Below are 21,367 nucleotides of genomic sequence, written 5' to 3'. Positions count from 1 at the left end.
GCAATATGTAATTTTTTATTCCGCTGGGAAATCTAAACATGAAAATCTACTTCCGAACCTATACGACATTCAAGTTTTTTTGCATCATCTCCGCTTTCTTAGTTGGAGAGAGTAATTTGCTTTTCTCTCAGCAAATGAAGTTGAATTGAGCTTGAAAGTAAGCCAAAAACCAAATAGAGATATTTAAAGAGAGATTTTGTTTAGGAAATTGAAATTAATTAGATATGGTTCCTAATTGGAATAAAAGGAATACAGTGCTGATTTAAATTATCCGGACTAAACGCATTAACTTGATATTTAAAACACAATTTTCTCAAATAAGATTGACTGAAGGTGATAAAACGATGTGACAAATTTTGCTTAGAATTTCAGCAGAAATGATATTGCGCACTTTGTTTAACAAAATTCGGGCTCAAAATTTCACCCCAAAAATGGATCATTTTTGGCTTTATAGCCAATCAAAAATTACGCCAAACTTATTACTTGATCACTGACAAAATTATATCAAAATGAGCCCAAAAAACCCTAAAGTTTGTTGGATGAAGCCAATTTTCACCTTAAGTCAACCCAATTTGGTATTAATGCGCGCTTTATCCAGATTTTTTAAAAACTTGAAGAAAATTTTTTTATCAGTTAGGTAGATTCACACGTAACTCTTTTAGTCTGAAAAAAGAAACATGTTTAAACACTAAATTACAGCTTAACAAATTTTGCGACAAAGAAGCCAACTGTATCACCTTCACAAGGATGAAAAGAGAAAACATCAGTTTTGTCTGGAGGGAAATATTGCACCATATTCCCAAACATTTCAGCCTTCAATTCTGAATTTGACCTTCCAGGTTTGTTCAAGTTTGGCGCACAGGGAACTAACTTCAGTTTATCAGAAACATTTTCTAAAACCCAGTTTACTTGATTTTCATTTTCATCCAACACTGTTGTGCACGTTGAATACACCAACACACCCCCTGGTTTCAAAAGCTGAACAGCATTTTTGATGAACTTTCGCTGAAAAGTGTGAAATGTTCCAAGTTTGTTCTTTACTATATCTCTTTGCAGATAGGGCCGCTTGCCTAATCCACTGCAAGGAGCATCTAAAAGTATTTTATCAAACATTTGAGGCCGAAGTTGAACTGCATGTTGAAGGTCATTTGAGTTCAAACACAAGTTGACAAATTCGGATTTGGATGAATCGGCACAAAAGGCAGTTGCAGTGTTTTCCAGATTCCATTCTTTGAAATGTTTTGACATCTGAAAAATAAAATAACGTGTCTCAAACGTACCCAAATTATCCTATGTTTACAAACACTTGGGCTTAAAGATTTCGCTAATACAGCATTTCGATTGGCCTGAGCTCTTCCATCTAATGAATTCAATGCCTACCTTGGGTTGAAACTTTCATCGAATCACTTAAATTAATTCCGTGGCAAAATTATCTTTGAAATTATTGGAAGTTAATTAGACTATCGAGTAAAAATGAGAGTAACCAATAAAAATAACGAATTGAAAGATGCGCCGACAAAATATTTTAAAAACTCATCTTCAGGTCCTAAAAGAACTATTTTAAAGACAAAGCAACAAACCTTATCAACTTTACTTTTTGTTCGATCAATCGCAATTAATTTTCCTCCACAATGCGGGTCACTTTCTTTGCTATTAGTTTTCATCAAGTAGGCCAGATGACCTGCTTTTCCCCCGGGAGCAGCACACATGTCCAAGACCCAATCAGCTCCACTTGGGTCGACCACACGTGAACAAAAGAGAGATGGGAAATTCTGAGGAAAAAATAGACCGGAAGGCAAGTTGTTCAGGGATGGCAAGAGTTTGTTCAACATTCTTATAGCGATTCCTTTGACGTCCTGAGCACGGATGGATCCAAAAATGTCCTCTCGATTGACCAAGAGTGTTCCATTTCCGACAAATACGAATTGCTCAGCATCTAATTCGAGAGACTGCTTCTTGCATTTTGAGCCTCTAAACCAAGAAAAACAAAATTTTCACTTTAAATGAACGTTTTAAAACTTTTTCCAAATCTCTGCCTCTTGATTTTTTAACGTTTAAAATGAACATTTTAAAAATTTTGATCATCCCACACACACTATTGGCAAAAAAAGTGTATTTAGTGACTATTAATGTATTCAATTAATAAGACTAAATAGCTTGACTCAATTCAATTTGAAACAATTTCTTCACAGGTTTGAACCACCACTTCTGCGTTAATAACACGAAACATTTCGCACCTTAATGAACCCAAATTGGCAATTTTTAAAACCCTTATAAATTTTTGCAAAAATCGTCAGAACTGAGTTTGAATTAGGGCGTCAGCACCTTTCAGAGAGGGCATAAAAATCCAACCAAAACTGGCTAGTTATAAATTTAAAACTTGTCAGAAGAAACAAACACATAGAAAACAAATATGTCGTCACTTTCTTCGAAAATCGGAACAAAAAGTCAGCGTGTTCGGCGACATAAAACAATTGTCACGTCGTTTTTTTTCTTGAGAGTGCTGAACATTGCCATAAAAACTTTGGATTCAAGTTCTAACATAGCTTAGGACACAAGGCACCACCTATTTTTTTCATGCGACTAAAGGTAAAATAAAATCATAGAAACACTGCCAAAAACCAGAAGGAAAAAATATCAATGAGTGCAAGGAAACCACAAAAAATGACAATTAGTTTTCAATTAGCTTTCGAATTTCCCAAAAAAAGTACAACATTAGATCTTTTCGATATACACAGATCTTGTAGATAAACTACAATACGACCCAATAAAAATGGATAGATACTTACGGTGAACAAATGGATGTGAATGTTGGGAAGCTGAACCCTCTTCTACTCATTTTTTTTTCAAAAAAAAACTTTCTCCGAACTTTATCCTAAAATCCCTTCAACTTTCTGAACACTGCAAGAAGATTAATCATTTTTATAAAGTTGAATTTGACATTTTCTGCTCTATCGTTTTCAAAAATTGACTGGAATTCAAAAGTGGGTACTTTTGGCAGCATTTTGAGACTGCTCATGGATGGCGATAGCATAGTCTCAGAATATTGCTAAAATAATCAAAATTAATTGATGTAAGCGTTTGGAAAGCTTAACCTAAACCTCTTCTATTCACAATATCCAACAAAAGGAATGAGATCTTTAACATTTTGGAATCTTTTAAAATCTAAGTTTTTAAATTTTTTTTGAAAAAGTCATAAAAAAACTTCATATCTCGAAAACTACAAGGATATGAGAATTGAGATTTGGAGGCAAGATTCGCAACCCCTGAGAGTACCCTGACAGCACCCAACTTTAGGGTGGGAAATTCAAAAATTGAGAAGTTTTTTAAAATAAATTTTCTAGAAATATTTTGAAAATCTGGAAACTTGCCTATCTCGTAAACTAAAAGGATTTGGTTATTCATATATGGAGGCCAGAATCGCAAAGCCTGGGAAATCTATGACAACATCTCACTATTAGGTTGCTAATTTCAAACTCGATGAAATAAACACTGAATTTAAACTAGAAAATTGAAAAAAAAACTTAACCATAGCAATATACCATATAGCTTAAACGTGAAAAAATTCTTTTGTTAAAAATGCAAAAATATTACGTTGAAAAATCCTAAGCATGGCGAGATAGTGAAGCCCGCATTTAAATATATGATAGATAATGCATAGATAAAAAAATTAGGAGACGGGTAGATAGACATAATTAAATTTAAAAAAAAAGCAGGTATACAGACAGACAGACTTATCTTGGCCTCGCAAAAAAATTCTAGAAATTAATAACCTTGCAGTGAACTAATTGAAAAATTTTATTTAGCATTGCAATTTATGATATAGATTAAACATGAAAAAACTCTTTCGTTTAAACATGCAAAATTATTATGCTTAAACATGGGAGATAGCTGTTACTCGCTTTTAAATATAGTATAGATAGATAGAAACTCTGCTGAGGCTTTGATAAGTTGCAGCTGACTCAACACGATCAGATCAATCATGCGTTATGCTATTTATAAATAGCCAGAACTTCGAAGATAGTTTAAACATGGCGAGATAGATATCTAAAAAACATGTAAAAAAATTACCATGTTTTAGCTCAAACATGGTAAGATACATGTCAGAAGAACTTAAATACATATCAAATTCCTGATTGACACATTTTTGATGGAAGTAAGCTATTTTGAGAAAACTGAATCAAACATAATTGTTTTTATTCCTCAGGGAAATCTGGTAATAAAATCCACTTTGGAAACTAGAAATCGTTCACGTTTTTTGCCTTGTTTGCGCTTTAGTAACCTAAGCAAAACAATTTGAACAGAATTTCAAAACAAATCAAAACTCGAAACAGAAAAAGATCGAATTTTTCTCGAAACACGAAAAACGATACGGCCTATAAAAGAGTCTTCACTACGTTCATAAAAATACCAACAAGGACAAACCAAAAAAAAAACAGCTCTATAAAGTGAAATAAGAAACAGTAGGATTAAGACTCGAATTAGTAAGACTGATAGTTGTCGGATTCGAACCTGCGACCTCGACATTTTGATCTCACGGCCTTCCACGGACGCTTAACAATCAGCAAACACTAGCCACAAATAAAGCAAAAAACAGATGCTATGAAATGTCCATTCAGTGCTGCAGATCGTGTTTATTATCAAAAGTACCACCAAATGAGCACTTTTATTTGTGAGTTAGTTTGAAAAAAAATGTAAAGTCATACTAAAACACTACACTTGCTAACTTGTAAACAGGAAAAAAGTCAAGTACCCGTTGCAATACTCTTGCTCATCGCAAAAAAACAATAATTAAGTAATAAATGCTAAAACTAAGTAAGCAGTATCATCATATCGAGATAATGATACCACAATCAAAAAACTATGAGCCCTCTCGTGGAGGGACCTGCAACACGCAACGGAAACACCAACAAATACTCTTTACTTCTCACACTTTGAGTAGTCGGGGAAAAACTTACCGGGACATTTCACCTTTGATGTCAGCATACACGGAAACAACATCACCTTCACCTGCATCGCCATCGATAGCCACTACTCCAACACTGAACACGTGCGCACCCCGCAACACTGCATTCCCGCAGTCTCCGCCGACCACAACACATTTACTCGGCGCTGCTTCTTAGGGTATTTTTGGGTAGAACCAATAACGCATTTGTAAAAAAAAATTACTCTGATTAGTTTCAGTATGCCGATCAGCAGTATTCTGAGGCTTCAATTACTTCAATGAAATCTTTAGTTCTGACAACTGAAACTTCTGGAAGACGTAAGTAGCACGAGTTATTGATTTCAAAACATCTGTTTTGAAAAATTAAGTTTTGTACCAGATATAACGGATCCGAACATCAAGGTTTAAACGGCTTGTTCGGTATACTTGGCCGCATTTTATAATGAATTTGTGACTACAGTTCAAAAAAAAACAATTAAGACGACCAACGCACAATACTATTTAGGCCCGTTAAAATCAAATTTTGTTTCCTTCCAACTAATCATTATTCCTTCCAACAAAGTTTTTTTTTAATTTTCAAATTGCTTATTTCTGATTTATCTTCAAAAATAAGCTGACACCCCAAAAGTACCCGGTGTCGTAGTAACCCACCTATTTGACCATAATTTCCGTCTGTTTCAGTTTTCTTGTAACTTTTGTGCGTTATTATGAGAACCTCTTTGTACTGTGGATGAAACTCAGCCTCGAAATCAGGTCCCAATAATGAGATGGCGTATTCTTTTATTTCTGACGGAGACTTGCGAATATCACACAAATTAACACGCACTGTAGAAAACTGAGGAGCAGTGCTGAAAGCCATCCATAACAAATATCACCCAACTGAAAACAATTATCAATTAACTGAAAAATACAAAACCGAACTTGATTTCTTAATGTAATTTAATCGCTTGTTTTCTAATGCAAAATAGGTTTTTTGCATTATAAAACATTGAAACTACCCAAGGATTTAAAAAAAAATAAAAACGATAATACTCTGCGAAAAAAACTCGGTACACAAAATTTTTGAAAACATTTCACAGTTTGATATGATTAATATATGCTGATTTCTAACATAAAACTTCGTCGCTAAAATGAATTTTTAGTTATTCGTCTGCAATAGGGTAAATACCATTGCATGCGGATGCTTTTTTACAAATTGACCAGATTCTTTAAAAAACTAAAGATGGATTTAAGTGCGAAATCATAAGGCATTACATGAACTTAAAAAAAACAATTTTGATATCAGGCAAGACCCGGATAGCGGATACCATCGTTTAAACTGCCTTTTGGTTACAAATATGCATGTAGAAAAAATCAAAACCAATTTTTGAAAGCCCACATTAGAATATCAACACAGCGGTGTGGATGCACATCACAAACACTTGCAAAAAATAAAAATAAAAACTAGCCCTGAAATTTCAATAAAAAGCTATAACATGGTTTTTATACAGAAAAATTTAAAAAATTAGGCCGGATTAATTCGCCTTTTACGCGCTGTGCATAGTACAAACGGAAAAACGGCACTGCGCATATTTCAAATAAAAAAACGCTTTTTGAATTTTCAAATAGAATTTACGGATCCAGAATACGCTCCTAAAAATTTTAAAACGGGAAAAATTACCCCAATCATTTATTTGAGCAGGTTGTTGGCAGTTCCAGCAAAAAAAATGTACCAATTGCGCATTAACTGACACCGCGAGCGCGGTCAAAACATACAACGAGCACGGTTGAAATATTTCTCGGACACGGTCGAAACCTAACCATTGACTAGAATGGCCGGCAGTTAAATCAATTTGGGTTAAAAAACTAGAACATTTTTTGATGGACCTGGAAAAAATTCAAAATTGCTATTTTTGGAAGTAAATACGTCCGAAAATTGTACCAGTCTTTCTACTTTTTGATCAGTCTCACTAGTCAAAAATCACCCAAATAAAAACAAAATCAACAAAAATCACCCAAATAAAAACAAAATCAACAAAATGTAGGTTAGTTCACCAACAAAACTAAATGAGCGAAATCAAAATGAGCGCAATATTTCAAACTTTACAAAATTAAAAATTTCAGATATTCGTTTCATTATACCACAGAAAAACACGCGCAGTCAGACGTAAAAAAAATGAAAGCCAGCAAGTGAAAAATATCAAACTTTAGAAACACAATTGCGAGTTTTAAAAACTATTCAGAAACAATTATTGAATGGCAACTAAGCCGAAAAAAGTGGGTTAACTCAAGTTGGGCCGAACAAATTTTTTCATCCACCCTCCGAACACAAAAAAAAAGATTAACAAACCACTCCTTTCAAGCGACACAAAACCACGCCGTTAAGCTGACAACACAAAAACCGAACCAAATTGAGGTGAATTAATAAAACTTGACAGCGAAAAAATATATACAAGAAAAATGGCTTTCAGTACAAGACAAATGTGAAAATGCCGGCAAAACAAACAGACAAACGATAGCCCAAAATTTTTTTTGCAAAGGATTACTTCCCAGGTGACAAAATAGGTTCTGGCCAGATTCGAACATCGGACCATTGAGGTCTCAGGGGTAGTTGTTACCTCTAAGACAAATCTGCCAAAAAGTTCGGAAATTTGAATTTCTTGCAAGACAAGCTATCAAATGATTCAACTGTTTTATTCAACAACTGTTAACCCGAAAAGTCTAAATTGCAGTTTCATAACGCTTGCTTGTCAAAAGCAAAAAAAACATAAATGGCTTGTTTTTGCAGGTATAACTAAGAGTAGCCGATCACTGATACATTAGCAAAGAATGTTCCCGTCAATAATATTATGGCGAAGCTCGAATAGCGGCTTAAAATTTTTTCAAGGTATTACCTCTAAACGTCCTACGAGCTTGCTTTGATGTAATTGTAACCATGAGCGAAACACATACTTTAGGCCATAGTTCCTTCATCATTACTGGTCTGAACAATAAAAAACATTTCTGACATGTGCATAGCTCTTCGGGCGCCATAGAGACTGGGTACCGAAATGTTAGGAATATCACTATTATTGCTAATTGACTACTAGCGCTGTGATACTGCATATGACCGAAGTGCAGAGATCGATATAGCTATCAATCATTTGGAAAATGCGTTAAGTATTGGATTAAACTGAAATCAACTTTTTGTACCAAAAAAATCGGTTTATTGTTACACATTCAATTTCCAAAGTCAAGGCTGGCTTTTCTCGAAATTTTTTTCAAGTCCCATTCACGTAGCTTTCTGAATAGAAAAATAGGTAACTCCAAAATTTGTTTCGGTGGCTAACAACAGAACTTTAATCCTTTACAGGAACTCTTTGCTCAATCGGTCTATTAATATGAATCAAAGGGTTAAACTTTCATCGCCAATTTGCAGATACTTAGAATTGAAGTTTTCTGTACGGAACAACCTTTAAAAAGAAAAATTAAAGAAACATATATTACCATTAATAACGGAGTCACTTTTTAATTAAAAAACAACGGACATAAATTCCAAAATAAACACCTCATCTCATACAACCAAATATAAACAATATTTAAATTTAAAATATATTTAGTTAAGATATTTTCTGTTATACAGCCCAATTTCAGTGTATTTAGTATTTTGAAAACAAAATCTCAAATAACACTTGAATCTGATTGGTAGAAATTAATCAGAACGAAAAGAAACGAAGGAAAATCATTTAACGTGCTTCTAGCTACGGGCAGTATACCAGAAAATACCCGTGATCTACTTGGTTCTATTTAGAATGTGTGATCTTCTGTAGTTGGTAATTTCTCTGTCCAGTTCGTCTATTCTGTTTTTCAACTTCGACTTCCTGTATCCCTCTGTGTACTTGGCCTCTCTCATGGCCTCCAGCCGGGGATCTTCCAGAAGGGATCTGTAGTTCTGGTAGTAGTCCAGAACAGGGTCATGCTTCCTGGCGTCCATATATCTGCAAACAATTATTCACAAGTGAGGTATAAAAACGTTAAACATAGCCAACAGACTGTTGGAAAAGGGTCAATGAACGAATGTAAACAGAAAAAAAACTACCTTGTTTTTTGAAAAATCTCAGCCCTCGAATTTCAAAGAAAAAAATGAATGCCCTTAAAGCTCTTTGTATTTCTGGAACAATTTATGGTAAGTGATGAAATTGATAAAAATAACCCAATTCAAGAAAACTGGATCAATAAGTAAAAGCTTTATTGGGAAATCTGAAAAAAAAAATCACTTCCGAAACTAGAAGTCGCTTGTTACGAATTGTCGCCCTACCCGATCTGCGATTTTCACATTATGAGTCTCACGCTTTAACGACTCAGCCACCGGACGCTTAATAAATCACAATCGATCGTGATTATAGCAAAAATGCCACCAAATAAATGAACACTTTTAATGAACACTTATATTTGCGAGTTAGAGCAAAAAAAGTTCGTATTTGCAAGCTCGCAAGTGTAAACAAAGAAAATTACAAGTGAATTCAAAAAGAAAACAAAAGTCAAACCGCCAAAAAGTAATTTTAAATCATCACGACCTATATAATAGTCTGAACTACGTTCAAAAGAGTCTGAGCTACGTAATAAAAACATTTGTCCACCAGGGAAAGAAAAAACATAAGACGTTTTCATCTTACGGGTGAAGTTGCGCCCTTGATTAAGAAATACACGTAATATTTGGTTATTTCCCTCGGCTGGTCATATTGGTAACCATCTGTCAAGTTAACTTTGTAATACCCAGAAAACGAATAGTCGTAGATCGAGCCTGGTCAAAAGCAAGATACCTACATTGGTCTAAATTCCAATGAAGATAGGCTCTTCTCCAGTTTCCTACCCCCTTATTAAAAAAACATAGTCAGAAAAACTATTCATATCGCAATTCGTATGCAATTGCAAAAAAAAAATATATTTATTAAAACTAGTTCTCTTGTTTACACTGATATGTTCAAGTTTAATCTATAACACTAAAAGTCCTCTTAAACATAATTTTGCAAAAGTCGTTAATTTAAATATAATTAAACAATATTAGAATATTACATAAAAATTAAAAGCTGTGCTGGAAAAAGCCCTAGACTCTTTCCCCGCTCCCCCACCACCCTTGAACTTTGATCTTTAACCAAATGAAACTTAGGTTAACATTGTTGGCTGTTTTTTGAAATTTGAGATGCATGGTGCTGACAAATTTAAACATGATTCTCCTAGAAGATATCTAGTAAAATTAATGGTTCAAGCATAAATGTTTTTTTTATTGGCGGTGAGGGAAGGGAAGGGTAGGGGGAATCCAGCACTATAATCTAACCGTGCCATCCTGTCGTTGAAAAGAATTGTATCCCTGTGATGTGCCTCTGCTATCTTGTCCAACTGTCTCTTCCCTATGACGTCATTGGCCTTCATCCTCCCCTCCATACTATCTAAATTTAGGTTCCTTTTTACTTTTTCCGCCCACATTTGCTAAGCTCAAAAGCTGAGCATAGAAAAAAAAAGCTCGAATAAGATTACTGATCAAAACACGGCACCAAAAGATGGTTTGTACACTGCCCTCATTTATTAAATGATGCAAATATGAGTCATTTTAGGCGGAATAAGTAAAATACCCAAAGTTTGCTTCTGTTTGTCCACTGTGGCCTGAAGAAGGAAGTACTTCTCTTTCAGGTCCTCGTAGAAATCGTCCATTTGTGGGTTCTCAAATCTGGAGTGGGTGGGCACGAAGTAACGTATGGCCTCCATGTCCGGTCTGCTAAGGTGTCCACCTATGACATAATATATTTATTAAATGGAGAGTAAGTAAGCCAGCATAAATATAAACCAACCGAAAATGCGCGGAGTATATAAGCCAGCCGAAACGTTACGTCGCATCAATGAAATTTGCATGAATTTCGCAACTGTTACAATTGTGTTACACAATTCTTATACAACACTTACGTTTTACTTCGGCTGATTTATATATCACCATTAATTGACCATTTGCTGAAAGGCTTTAAAATGCTGTGTTTTCTGGTAATACGGACAAGATAACACCTCTTGTAAACGTAAAGCAATTTATATCCATGAACAAAAACCAAATCGGAATTTGAAAAAAGCTCTTTGATTTTTATTTTAGAAAATTGCTTCAAAACAATTAACACAAAAATTTCAGAAACGTTAATACTGACACATTTCAGAAACGTTAACACTTACAGGAAAGTTTTAAACTTGATTAATAGGTAATTTATTTTGTTTCGATTGGGTTGCCAAAAGCAATACCCACTAATACAAAAACTAATAGTTAACCTTAAATCCACGCGTCGTCTCTATCACAGTTAGAGAGCGCTTTTGCCATCTATTTAGAAAATTTATTTTAAATACGCTCTAGGAAAAATCAAAAATATCATCCACCAATGATCCACTATTTCTTCTTCGTTCAATAAAATTAAAAACATTGAAGCACCACATTTTCTGGTAATACGGACAAGAAAATACCACAAAATTAACTTGATTGGCAGGCTAGTTGAAGGGACTCTGCCTAGACACTGAATTAGTAGAAATTAGATTTTAATCCACGGTGTCAGGACAAGCTCGCATTTGGAGTGGCAGTACAAAAGATGCCATTCCAAAATCTCTCATGACAAAAGATACCATGCCAAAAAATCCTATTGCCAAAATCGCTGGCCAATTCAACAGATCCTACGGAGCATAAGAACAAAGAGCAATCAGAGGTATCTACAGTAATGATACATCAACTAAGTTAACGCTATGAATAAACACGCAAACCTAATATAAACAAAATCAAATGGACACAACTTTTGGATTAAAATTTGCTAAAACGTGTTTAATTCAGTGCTAAAATGGTATTAAATTGGCACATCTCAATTATGATCTTATATATTTTGCATTCATTCTCACATTGAAAACTGAATGAATAGTCAAAACTGAAATTTTTTACTTGGGTATGCCCACAATAAGGCCAAACTGTTTTTAAACTTGAGGGCCATGAGTTTAGAGACAAGTCAGCAATAGAAAAAAAACAACAGATTGGCGCTACAAGCAATTGAGATCCAATAAATGATCAAAAACTTTTATCTTAGGGGCAAAATAATTTGAAATAACGACAAGCATAGCCTCGAGCTAAACGCAGGACGTTCAGTCTCGACAAATAACTCAGCAACTAAAACAGATAATCAGGCATCAAATAAACTCGGTAAATAGCCAGATCAAGGCCGATAGTTTAAATTTGAGGCAAGAAGAAGGAGCTACCTAAATGTAGTTGCTATCTCGGCAAGCCATCACACGGAAGCTAATTTGAGATAAATAATCATCCCAGATCACCATTGTCAGAGATAACAGTTAGTTTGAAACACCGGGTCATTTTGTCCTTTCGGTTGCATATATAACAAAAAAGATACCGAAAAACACGACCAGCTCAAGTCAAAATACAAAAAACGTACATTAAATGGAAATGATCAACCGAAAACCACTCTTTCCGGTTTCGATGGTAGGTTGGTGATAGGGTCCTGGCCGCCCTTTATCAAGTATTGCATTTAGCTAAAATGAAAGCTTATCGAAAATGAGAAACGTTTTTTTTTGTCACATAAAACGACAATTGAATATTAACGCTTTGTAGTTTTGAAGAAAACAAAAAACGTCACCAAATTTATGTACCGACTTATCTTGACTTGGTTGGTTTCAAATAAATGAAAAATCAATAGACTTTCCATTGCAGTCTAGGCTATTTTAAAGTTATGTTCAAAGTTTGTTCAGCAAAAATTAAACCGTTCATTTGATTTTAATCAACGCTTTTTGCTTTGATCAAATTACTGTATTTATTTTCATTCCTTTATTATCAAGTAATCTCTTTTTAATATGGGATCATATGTCCTGGGCAATTTTGGCCAGAGGTATGTTTTGGACTGGGATTTTACGGCGAGCGATTTTGCCACCTAACCGAATTTAGATATGTCTTTTTGCTCATTTCATTTCCGCGCACACTTAATTCCGAGATATCAGGCAGCTAAGATTTCCCCTTGGCGGGACCAAGTGAGCAATCTCCCCCCTAAATCAAATAAGGGAGGAGATCGTTCACTTGGTTAAACGTAATATTTTTCAGCCAATCAGATTTGAGCATAGTACATGCAGGCCTTACTTGGTCTATTCAGGGGGGAGATTGTTCACATGGGCCCTTTAGCGTAATGGATATACTTATATATGGTGCTTGATTCACGAATAAACTTAATTCGAAACTTTGCTCTAAAATGTGCGAACTTGAATTGAGAAAAAATAAATTGATCTCGAACCACGAAACTTAAACATATAACGTTTAACTAACACTGTAATAACATTTAAATGGCCATGCACTTCTACTCGCCTAGTCTCCGGGAGTAGTCTCGGAGGACTTCGACGTCTATGAACTGTTTCTCTCTCAGAGTCTGGATGTCATCTACCAGAGACAGTCTATTCTCCACGCCCCTCCTCTCCTCGTAGCTCAGGGACTCCAAAGGTACCGGCGGAAGCGGCTCAGAAGGAATAGGAACCTATAAAGAAAGAACAATGACAGCAATATTTGCATGCGGTTTGATTTTTTTGCTGTTGACTAGATTTTCCAAGCAAAATTTTCCGATATAGTTCATTTGCTTTTTAAAATGAATTCTTTCTTTCCAAAAATGGATAATTTAAAACGAAAGAACCATCAAAACAATATTTGTTATTTTCAGATAAAGTCCATGACTTCTGAAAAAAAAAATTGTTTGTCTATCCGAAATGTTTGCAACTCTTTATCACAAGCAAAAAAAAAGAGAAGTATTTGTTTTAAGAAAATGTGGCACATTTCGCCCTTTTTAAATTTAGTGCCACGTTTCGCCCGCCCTCACACATTTTGTCCCACATTTATTACGATATTAGTCTTTTGTGTGTACGATATTACACATTTCGCCCCACATTTAGTCTTTTGTGTGTAGACTATTAGGGGCGAAACGTGTCCCTAAATTTAAAAAGGGCGAAATATTTCTTAAAACAAAGAATTCTCATTTGTTAACTTGTGATAAAGAGTCGCAAAATTTCGGATAGACAAACAATTTTTTTTTCAAACTCTTCATCACAAGTAAGCAAATGAGAAGTCTTTGTTTTAAGAAACATTTCGCCCTTCTTAAATGTAGTGCCACGTTTCGCCCTGCATTTATTCTTTTGTGTGTAGGCTATTAGGGCAAACGTGTCCCTAAATTTAAGAAGGGCGAAATGTATGTAGGCCGTTTTAAGAGTACTCGCCCCTCTGATGTAGTTGTTTTTGAGGTCTGTGTTTCTGGCCTCCAACTCCCTCACGTAGTCCCGCATGACCTGGTGGTCCTTCTGCATCTCCAGAATGTGTCTCTTGTTCCTGTCTATGTCGTACTGCCTCGTCCTTATCTTCTTGTTCATGTCCAGCATCACTGACCGCGCAAAGTAGGGGTCTCTAACCAAACAAGAAACAGTTATAACAATACACAAACAAAATTGTTTTCAACACGAGAACAGTTTGTGTATAATTTGTTAATTTTATCCAAAAAATCTCAGCCTGGAAGAACACCGGAAAGGCCAGCAGTTACCAGCTGCCTATCAATTGTAAAAACTTTTTTGAAACACTATAAATTTATAATATTTTTGTCTGATGTTACTATTGCTACCATTTTTTTCAAAATAAATGAAGATCAATATCAATTTTGGATTTAATTAAGTTTGAAACAGAAATGCTAAAATTATGGCCGCACAATATACTTATGCGGAACTTGTTATTTTTGTATGAGTATGCGACGTGCAACTACTACATTTCTTATACTATACTTACAACCATGAATGAAACTATTTTCTTGGCACTAGTTAAAGGTAAGATTTATACTAGTTGCAATTTGCATGCACAAACAAAAAATTAAGTAACAGATGCTGAGTTACAAAGTAATCTTTTCTACTTCAGCCATCTTAGTCTTATTTTACTGAGTGGAGATTGTTTAGTCAATATCATAGGGGTAGGGGTTGGAAATTCAGAAAATGCATGCTAAATTACCCCCAGGATGCATCTAGGAATCGGGTGGCAAAGTCGACCTGCCACTTCTCCAGATGTTGCAGCCTGGCAGCCTCTGAGACCTCATTTGGTCGTTTCTTCAACTTTGGTTTAAATGGCTCCTTCAAAAAAAACAACTCAATAAGTAGCAACTGTTTTATGTGCACAACTGTTTTATTTAGCTTACAAGTCAGAAACTAAAGAAAATTCTGATGACTGAAGAGGTCTCCGGTAAACAAGAAGCCCGCTGTTAAGATGACACAAGTTAACTTAAGGGCTTTAAGGCACAGCTGTTTTCATTCAGCTTACTTTTAGCTTACAAGTCAGAAACTAAAGGAAATTCTGATGATTGAAGAGGTCTCCGGTAAACAAGAAGCCAGCTGTTAAGATGACATAAGTTAACTTAAGGGCTTTAAGGCACAGCTGTTTTCATTCAGCTTACTTGTAGCTTACAAGTCAGAAACTAAAGGAAATTCTGATGATTGAAGAGATCTCCGGTAAGCAAGACACCAGCAGTTAAGATGACAAAGTATGATTTCAAGCCCATGAAATATTCATTTTTCGCAAAATTTTAACAGTTTCAAACACAGAGGCGAAGCGGAGCTTCGCAACACTCACGATGCAATCAAAACATTGCTTTACAGGATAATGAAAAAAAGTCCCAAGTTTTTTTGCAAAAAAATTTATTTGTAATATATCGGAAAAACTACATCTATAAAATTTTCTTACCTTTGTCTCGAATGATGCTCATAAAAAACTCTAAAAAGCATTGAGAATCAATGACTGAGCGTCAAATAAGGCGACACGAATTGGTTCGACCCTCGTTAAATCATAATAAAGGTAATAAAAAGCAATAATGAAAAAAGTAATACAAAGTTTAATAAAAGTAATAAATAAAAAAGTAATAAAAGTAATAAAAAAACTACAGCTATCAAATTTTAAACAGAAAATGTTTACATCCCATCCCTCTTGAAACACGAAAAAGCATTTAAAAAAATTCGCCAATGAATCTACGCAAAATAAGTTAGTTAAGCCTATATAACACAAGCTGAACCTCTAATTATAAAATACATGTTTTTTTAAACAAAAAATGCTTGAAAAGCGTACCACAAAACAAAATAATAATTCGAAAATAAAAACAGAAAACTCGCCGACAGATTTCAGGATGAAAATCATAAATCCGAAAAAATCAAATCTGGTAGATGAAAATAATACTTGGAATAATAACTGACTTATTTGACTTTCCGAAAAAAAAACTTTTGATAAATTGTGAGCATTTAATTGATAACTAAGAAGATTGGAAAACAAAAACATTTTTAAAAAGGTTCCTGTTCCAACCAGTCTCGAAACGTGGAAAAGAACTATGGATAAGGCTGTTTTGAAACTTTGTTCCAGCCAATTTTGACAACTTCAAGGAAAACTTGGAGGGCGGAAGTGCTCATGAAAGCACCATGAAGCTCAACAATTAGCAAACAGAACTTCGAACGATGTTACAATTGAAGAAGAATGTGGAAAAACGTTCTTTAAGAAAGTATTTTGTTTCATGTTTAAATTGATTAAAAATATTCAAGAGGTCCTAGTGCGTTTGACTTTAGGCATCCAAATATTGAAATGTAAATATGCCGACAGAATTCAAACTCAGCCAAAAATTTTCGTCAAAAAATCTTTTTGTACATAAATGAATGCAACTCCCACATAGGATCCACGATAGCTATTTCAGTAGTGTATGAACAAGGGTATCAACAGAATTTGCAAAGTAAACCGACAGCACTTAAGTCGACAACTATGAAGCCGAAAAACCAGCAGCAGAAAATTAATATCAAAACTCGAATTTATTTATACAATGACTTGCGTTCTATATATAGCATGTACCCGTAAAAAATGGCTCTCAGTAATTAAATTAGAATTTTCATGAGATTGAGCATGTCAGCAACATATCAGCATAGTAAGAAGCAGATCAGCAAGTGATTCAACTGATTTTGTTAAACTGGCTGTTAACCCCCAAAAAAATCTAAATTCCGATTTGACAACGCTTGCTAGTCGCAAGCATAAAAATTTTTTTCTCAACTTGTTGTACTTGTTATTTCGCGACACTGCCAAAACGCTTTCTTTGCGACAAAATTTTTGAATGTCGTTCGAGTCAAACTGAAAGAGTTTCAATATCCTAAAAACTTCCCGACTCACTCCGATAATTATTTTTGTCACCTGAATCTACCACACCCGAAGACATCATTCCTCCCAACTTCCAATTTTCGGAACAAAAAATGACTTATGCGATATTTACAGGATAGGATTTTGGTTCTAGCTTGGGAACTACGAATTTTGAAAACCTTTAATTTCACAATTAAAATGACCATTACGTTACTCGATCATTACGTAACTCTGTTTACTGGTCCTGTAAAAACGGATTTCACTTAACTGAACGTACTTTGATAACTTTTCTCAGAAGGTCCGCGAATGCCCATTAAAACTTTCACCTTAACTTTATGCTGCTGAAAATATTCCTGCTCATCTAACCAAGATTCGATGACCTATTTGTTTCTGAACATGCTGTCGAAGGCGAAACTCACAATATATCTCAAATTTTCCCGTGAATCAGCCGGTTCTTTTGGCATCCGCTTCTGTGGCTTCTTCTTCTTCTTCTTCTTCGGGACTTTCACAACCACTGGTTGGGGAGGGGGAGTTGGCGTAGGCTCGGGTTCCGGTGTTGGTTCCCGAACCGGTTGAGGAGTTGGTTCCCGAACCGGTTGAGGAGTTGGTTCCCGAACCGGTTGAGGAGTTGGTTCTCGGGTCGGCTCCGGCGAGGGCTCAGGGGAGGGTTCTGGACTTGGTTCCGGTGAAGGCTCAGGGGAGGGTTCTGGACTTGGTTCCGGCTGCTGCTTCGGTTTTGCCAACAGATTTTTGAATCTTTGCGCGGCAATGACAGCTTTGACCTTCGGGAATTCCATTCGGTCTTGTGTTTGTTTGTACCTGGAAGAAACTCCGATACTATTCTTGAACTATTCACAGCACGTTGAATTCAAAGAATCGATAAAAACGAAGCTAAAAAGACTGCACAGACAGGTAGTCTTAGCAAACCATCACTTGATTGACCAAGGTCTAGTGTATTATCACATTTTAACTAGACGAATAAAACCTGGAAGAAACAATCAAGCCATAGCTTACCTTAGTAAAACGAAACATTTCATTCTGGTTCACAAAACTTGAAAAAGAAAAAAAAATCTGCTGAATATGTTGGAAATGGACTTACCAAGATGATACGTAATTCTTTTCATCTTCGTCTAAATCATCGTCTTCATTGCCAGCTCTTCCGGCTCCATTACCAGTGGGTCCACGGTTGTTTGAAGTGCTCATCTTTATTAATAATACTATCAGTAATATATCAACTTATTTGTTGGCTTTCTGTTACCAACGTAAAGTTTTCGTTACGCCATGTATTACGTACAAGTTTGTTACGCAAACACTTACTAAAAACTATGAAAAGAAACTTTAACACAGCAGAGGATTCAATTTTATGGTACATTTAAAGCTAAGCTCGTTCGACTATTTTAAAAGTTGCATCGAAAAAAAAAAACATTTTGATTAAGTTGTGTTGTTTTATCTGATTTCTTTTTGTTGTAAATTTTCAACACTTAGCCGAAAAGATATCTGCCTTTAATGGACGACAATTTCAATCCGGACCACCGACCGCAACCCCGTCTTCTATGCTCAAAAAACTAGGTTTCAGACTAGCACAATTTATAGTTAATGCCAAATTGTTGGCAATATTGGTGACTTTGAGCGATACCATTTTAGGTTAATTCGTTTTCTGAACACGGTTTTTACGATTGGAAAATCAATGAAAAACAGGGAGTTCGGTCAAAAAAGTGGACAATCTTTATTTAATACCGATCAATCAAAAAGTAGACAAATACTATTTAAACCAATCAGAATCGAGAACAGAAAGTAAGCTTAGGAAATAAATATTAACTATTTATTAACACCTAACTTTGCTTCCTGTTCTCAATTCTGATTGGTTAATGTAGAAGTAGTCTACTTTATGACGTGTCTACTTTACGACTTGTCTAATTTTTGCTATGCAACCGAAAAGCAAGAAATGCAACGTCGAAATGAGCAGTTTTACTTTATTTAATTTCGTTCAGATTCGTTGACCGATAAATGATATTGCTAAAAGATGGAGAGACCGAAAGATGGACAACTTTTAACCAATCAGATTCGATGGACGTCCTATTGGCTAAATGACTGCTGATCAAAACCGAAGACATTATAAGCAGAAAATGAATTATAGCAGCACGGCCAAGTTTTGCAGTACAATTCGTGCAGATATACAATGATTTTTTGTATAATTTTTTCCCAATACCCATTTTCAACTTCGCCTTATTTGAAAACTCATGTATCTGCTAGGGAGAGGGTTCTCATAACTAAATTTACGCGACAAGTAAACGTCCCAGCTGCTTTCAATTTGCGCTATGACCGAATTGAGAAAGTTCTTAAAAATTAAGCCAGCAATGAAACTTGACATAGTAAGCAAGCACGGATATCATTTTGAGCAACACAAACGCATCGTCGCAAAAAAAGTTTCAAATTTGAATGGGTTCGTTATGATGTGAACAATGACCTGAATTGCCTTTACAGGCTTTTCAGTCAGTTAATTCAGATTTAATGTGCCAATTTGTACTTCTCCAGTTTATGAACCCCATCAAAATAGAAAAGCCTACTTTCTCAAAAATTTTAGTTAATTTGATCTCTTCTTTTCTACCGCTTGCTGCATACTTGTTAACCTACTTCTCGAAAATACTTCTAGTTAAACAGCTTGAATTAAAAATTCAATGTAATATTCAATTTGGGGTACTTGATTAGAAACACAACGCAGTTGTTACAATTCAATGAAAAATATAGCCAACTGTCAGTTCGAAAGAGTAATGAACGGACGGAAACAAAAAAAAAACAGACTAGTTTTTTTTTTTAAAAAAAACGTCACTTTAGAAAAATTCAAAGAAAAAGTATGTACTTATAAAGCTCTTTGGATTTCACGAACAATTTAGGTTTGACCGTTTTGGTAAAATTTATACAATTTGAAAAAGCTGGATCATTAGGTAAAAGTTGTAATTCGCTGGGAAATCTGAACATAAAAAACCATTTTCGAACCTAAAAGTCGATCATATTTTTTGCGACCTTTACTCTTTCCCTGTTCGAAAATAGAGTTAGTTTTCTTTTTAACAAAAGAAATGAATTGAATTTGTTGAATTTGAAAACAAATCAAAAGTCGAACCGCGAAAAATCATAATTGAGCGCGACCAAGTTTTTAGACTTTTTCCCGAAAAAAAAACAAAATCACGGAGACTGAGATTATCCAATATGTTCATTACTCTTCAACATACGACCTCTTTCATCACAAATAAAACAGTATACTAGTGAGATGATATGGGAATTAAATTAAATAATCTCTTTCTCGAATGTAAATTTTGAGCTCAAACTTTGAGTGCAACCTTAAGCAGCAACAAAAAAAGAATTGATATGTCTGTAAGAATAAGAGGGGGACCTTACACAATATAAACCAACGAATTTAAAATTGATGAAATATCTTCTTCATGCAAATAGTTTCCGTAAATACAAAAAATGTTTCATTAAATTTTGGTCAGCAAACGGCGAGAATTGGAGATGGTCCAAAAACGACTTCAGTAGACTGATACTCATCATTGTTTCATATTGAAAAAGATTTAAAAATATTAATTGTTTCATATTAAATTAATTTTCTTGTAAAATATCTTGGTTGAAAATAAAGTATTGACATAACCTCAAAATCGCATGTTTTTGAAGTATTGGGATATATTGCCTGAAAATTCCCTGATGAAAAACAAAATCAGCAAAATCGAAATAAGCTTTGCGAGGTCAAAAAAATGTCCCCAGTTTAGCTTGAGCAACTGTTTGACAGTCTCGACGGTCTAATCTAAACAACACGGTAGGCAAAAAAAATTTTCGGCTGATCTCTACTCATGTAATTCTAGCCGTTTCTTGTTTTCGGGTCAAGAGTATGCCGGTTAACTTGCCATGCTCATTCATGTAGATTTTTTATCGAATAGGCAAGATTTTGTGCATAGATGAAAAAACAACTAAAACTGTTGTTGTTAAACAAGCTTCTTGTCTATATATTTCTTGCAAATAGAAGGAAATCTGCTTCTACAAATTTTAACTTTGAATGCTGCTTCTAAAAGCTTAAATTCAGTATTTTCTAAAACCTTTATTGAGAAAAAACATAGCCAACAGACTGTTCAAAAACAGTCAATGAACGATAAAACATTTTTAAAAAAACTGTCAAAAAATCAAAATCTCGACTTTCCCGAGGCCATAACTTTTAGTGGAAAAATAGGGCGTAACCACTTGAACAGGAGAGCTTCTCATAACCTGTTCTATCCATT

At 34.8% G+C, this 21,367-nt stretch overlaps 2 protein-coding genes across 4 annotated transcripts; both read right to left on the bottom strand.

Moving 5' to 3' along the window:
* Positions 1-692: 692 nt before the first annotated feature.
* LOC134842095 (tRNA (cytosine(72)-C(5))-methyltransferase NSUN6-like) lies at positions 693-5,841 on the bottom strand. 3 transcript variants are annotated; one of them, XM_063858272.1, is made up of 4 exons: positions 5,597-5,841; positions 4,959-5,118; positions 1,581-1,971; positions 693-1,248 (listed from the first exon to the last, which is right to left on the bottom strand). In XM_063858272.1, the coding sequence occupies exons 1-4, from the start codon at positions 5,802-5,804 to the stop codon at positions 694-696; spliced, it is 1,314 nt and encodes a 437-aa protein (XP_063714342.1). In that variant the 5' UTR covers positions 5,805-5,841; the 3' UTR covers position 693. The 3 variants fall into 3 exon arrangements, with proteins under 3 accessions (XP_063714342.1, XP_063714343.1, XP_063714344.1); XM_063858273.1 differs by having other exon boundaries at positions 4,959-5,115; XM_063858274.1 differs by having other exon boundaries at positions 4,959-5,112.
* Positions 5,842-8,631: 2,790 nt separating this feature from the next.
* LOC134841128 (uncharacterized) lies at positions 8,632-18,446 on the bottom strand. The gene is made up of 8 exons (XM_063856917.1): positions 18,199-18,446; positions 17,519-17,918; positions 14,952-15,070; positions 14,180-14,363; positions 13,284-13,449; positions 10,537-10,692; positions 10,242-10,353; positions 8,632-8,901 (listed from the first exon to the last, which is right to left on the bottom strand). Exons 1-8 carry the CDS (start codon positions 18,300-18,302, stop codon positions 8,697-8,699), a joined length of 1,446 nt encoding a protein of 481 aa, XP_063712987.1. The 5' UTR covers positions 18,303-18,446; the 3' UTR covers positions 8,632-8,696.
* Between the last annotated feature and the right edge of the window lie 2,921 nt (positions 18,447-21,367).

The sequence above is a fragment of the Symsagittifera roscoffensis genome, chromosome 3 (assembly GCF_963678635.1).
Source record: "Symsagittifera roscoffensis chromosome 3, txSymRosc1.1, whole genome shotgun sequence".
In the NCBI taxonomy this organism is placed as follows: Eukaryota; Metazoa; Xenacoelomorpha; order Acoela; family Convolutidae; genus Symsagittifera; species Symsagittifera roscoffensis.
This window is presented reverse-complemented; position numbering and strand designations above follow the sequence as displayed.